The following is a 2,470-nucleotide window of genomic DNA, read 5'->3' as shown; positions in this document are numbered from 1 at the left end:
CATGGACACAGGCAACAGAGTGGTGATGGCCAGAGAGAAGGGGGAGCCAGGGCTGGGGGAAGGTTGGTAAAAAGGGGGAGATGAGGGACATCTGTAATAGTGTCAACAATAAAAATAAAAAGACTTGAGTACCAGCTAATGTTCTCAACAGAAAAAAAAGACTGTTAGAGCCCTAGCCAGTTTGGCTCCATGGATAGAGCATCAATCTGTGGTCTGAAGGCTCCTGGGTTCGATTCTTGTCAAGGGCACGTACCTGGGTTTCAGGCTCAATCCCTGGCCCTGGTGGGGTGCGTGCGGGAGGCAACTAATCAATGTGTCTCTCTCACATCGATGTTTCCCTCTCTCTGTCTCTTCCTTTCCTGTCCACTCTCTCTCTAAAAAATAAAAACAAATCAATTGAAAAATATTCTTAGGTGAGGATTAACAAAACAAAAACAACAAACAAACACACAAAAAACAAAACAAAACAAAAACAAAACCTGTTAGAGTAGAAACCAATCACAGCTTCTGAGAATAAGTGCCCAGGGAAATATCAGAAGAACCAGTGTGATCACATAAAAGAGATAAGAGTGTTTTAGAAGGGAGGAACATTGTTATATGTTAATTAATGAAAAATGAGAAAATAAGTTTGAAAAGTGGCTTAGATTTGGTGATATGTTATATTTGTGGTAACAGTGTTGTTACAAATAATGAGAATAAAATAAATTATTGCAGAACAACTAACAGACCATATATCATAGAAATATGTTCATTTTCATTCAGATTTTTAATGGACACTGTTATTTTTTCTTAAAGATACTGGACACAGAACATGACAGGAAGAAATCAAACTGTCATCTCATACTTCTTCCTCCAGGGCCTGCTGGTTGAGCCAGAGCAGCAAAACCTATTCTATGCCCTGTTCCTGGCCATGTATCTTACTACCTTCCTGGGGAACCTCCTCATCATTTTCCTGATTCGCCTGGACTCTCAGCTCCACACGCCCATGTATTTGTTTCTCAGCAATTTGTCTTTGTCTGATATCTGTTTCTCTTCAGTGACCATTCCCAAATTGTTGCACAACATGCAGAGCCAAGACCCATCCATCCCCTACGCAGGCTGCCTGACCCAGATGTACTTTTACCTGTTTTTTGCAGACCTGGAGAGCTTTCTCCTTGTGGCCATGGCCTATGACCGTTATGTGGCCATCTGCTTCCCCCTGCACTACACCACCATCATGAGCCCCAAGCTCTGCCTGTTCATGTTGGCGCTGGCCTGGGGAGTGACCACGTTCCATGCCATGTTACACACTCTGCTCATGGCCAGGTTATGTTTTTGTGCCGACAATGTGATTCCTCACTTTTTCTGTGACATGTCTGCTGTGCTGAAGCTGTCCTGCTCTGACACTCGAGTCAATGAGTTGGTGATATTTATTACGGGAGGGCTTATTCTTGTCATCCCTTTCCTACTCATCATCACGTCCTATGCACGAATTGTATCATCCATCCTCAAGGTCCCTTCTGCTAGAGGTATCCGCAAGGCCTTCTCCACCTGTGGCTCCCACCTGTCTGTGGTGTCGCTGTTCTATGGGACAGTTATTGTTCTCTATTTATTCCCATCAGCTGATAATTCTACTGTGAAGGAGATGGTCATGGCTATGATGTACACTATGTTGACGCCCATGCTGAACCCGTTCATCTACAGCCTGAGGAACAGAGACATGAAGGGAGCCCTGGGAAGAGTCTTTTGTAAAAAGAAAATTTTCTTCTTTACATGATGGTGAAACTTGGATTATTTTTTTTATTTATTAAACTTACTGTGGTGCCATTGGTTAATACGATTTTATAGGTTTCAAGTGTACATTTCCATGAGACAAGATTAAATACTGCCATTTGCAACAGTATAGATGGGCCTTGAAATATCATGCTAAGTGAAATAAGTCAGACAGAAAAAGCTAACAACCATGATTTCATTCATATGTGGGATATAAAATGGAATTATTGCATAATTATATCCAGTGAATATATTGGTATTATTATTGAGATATTAACTATTCTCCTTTTTTAATATTGATCTTTTAAAAAAAATCTTTATGGTTGACATTACTACAGATGTCCCCCTCTCTCCCCCATTACCCTTTTCCACCCAGTTCCTACCCTGCCTCAGGCCTTCACCACCCTATTGTCTGTGTCCATAGCTAATGCATATAAATTCTTTGGTTAGTCTCTTCCTGTCCCCCCATTCCCTCTTGAGATTTGTCAGTCAGTTCCATGTTCCCATGCCCCTAGTTCTATTTTATTGATCAATTTATTTTCATTAGATCCCTTGTTCCTTTATCTTGATTTTTAGATTCAATTGTTGATATGTATTTATTGCCATTTTATTGAAGAACTAGCTCTTAGTTTTATTTTTCTTCTGTTGTTTTCTGGCTCTATTTCATTCATTTCTGCTCTGATTTTGGCTGTTTCCTTCCTTTTCTCACTCTGGATTT

General features: G+C 40.7%; 1 protein-coding gene across 1 annotated transcript; it reads left to right on the top strand.

The window, feature by feature from the left end:
* Window positions 1-811: 811 nt before the first annotated feature.
* On the top strand, window positions 812-1,756 carry LOC307115476 (olfactory receptor-like protein DTMT; the record flags this gene model as incomplete). The annotated part of the gene is made up of 1 exon (XM_079798682.1): window positions 812-1,756. The coding sequence occupies one exon, from the start codon at window positions 812-814 to the stop codon at window positions 1,754-1,756; it is 945 nt and encodes a 314-aa protein (XP_079654808.1).
* Between the last annotated feature and the right edge of the window lie 714 nt (window positions 1,757-2,470).

This window comes from Cnephaeus nilssonii, assembly GCF_951640355.1.
Source record: "Cnephaeus nilssonii genome assembly, chromosome: 19".
NCBI lineage: Eukaryota > Metazoa > Chordata > Mammalia > Chiroptera > Vespertilionidae > Cnephaeus > Cnephaeus nilssonii.
The sequence above is the reverse complement of the archived record's forward strand: the minus strand, read 5'-3'. Positions and strand labels throughout refer to the sequence as shown.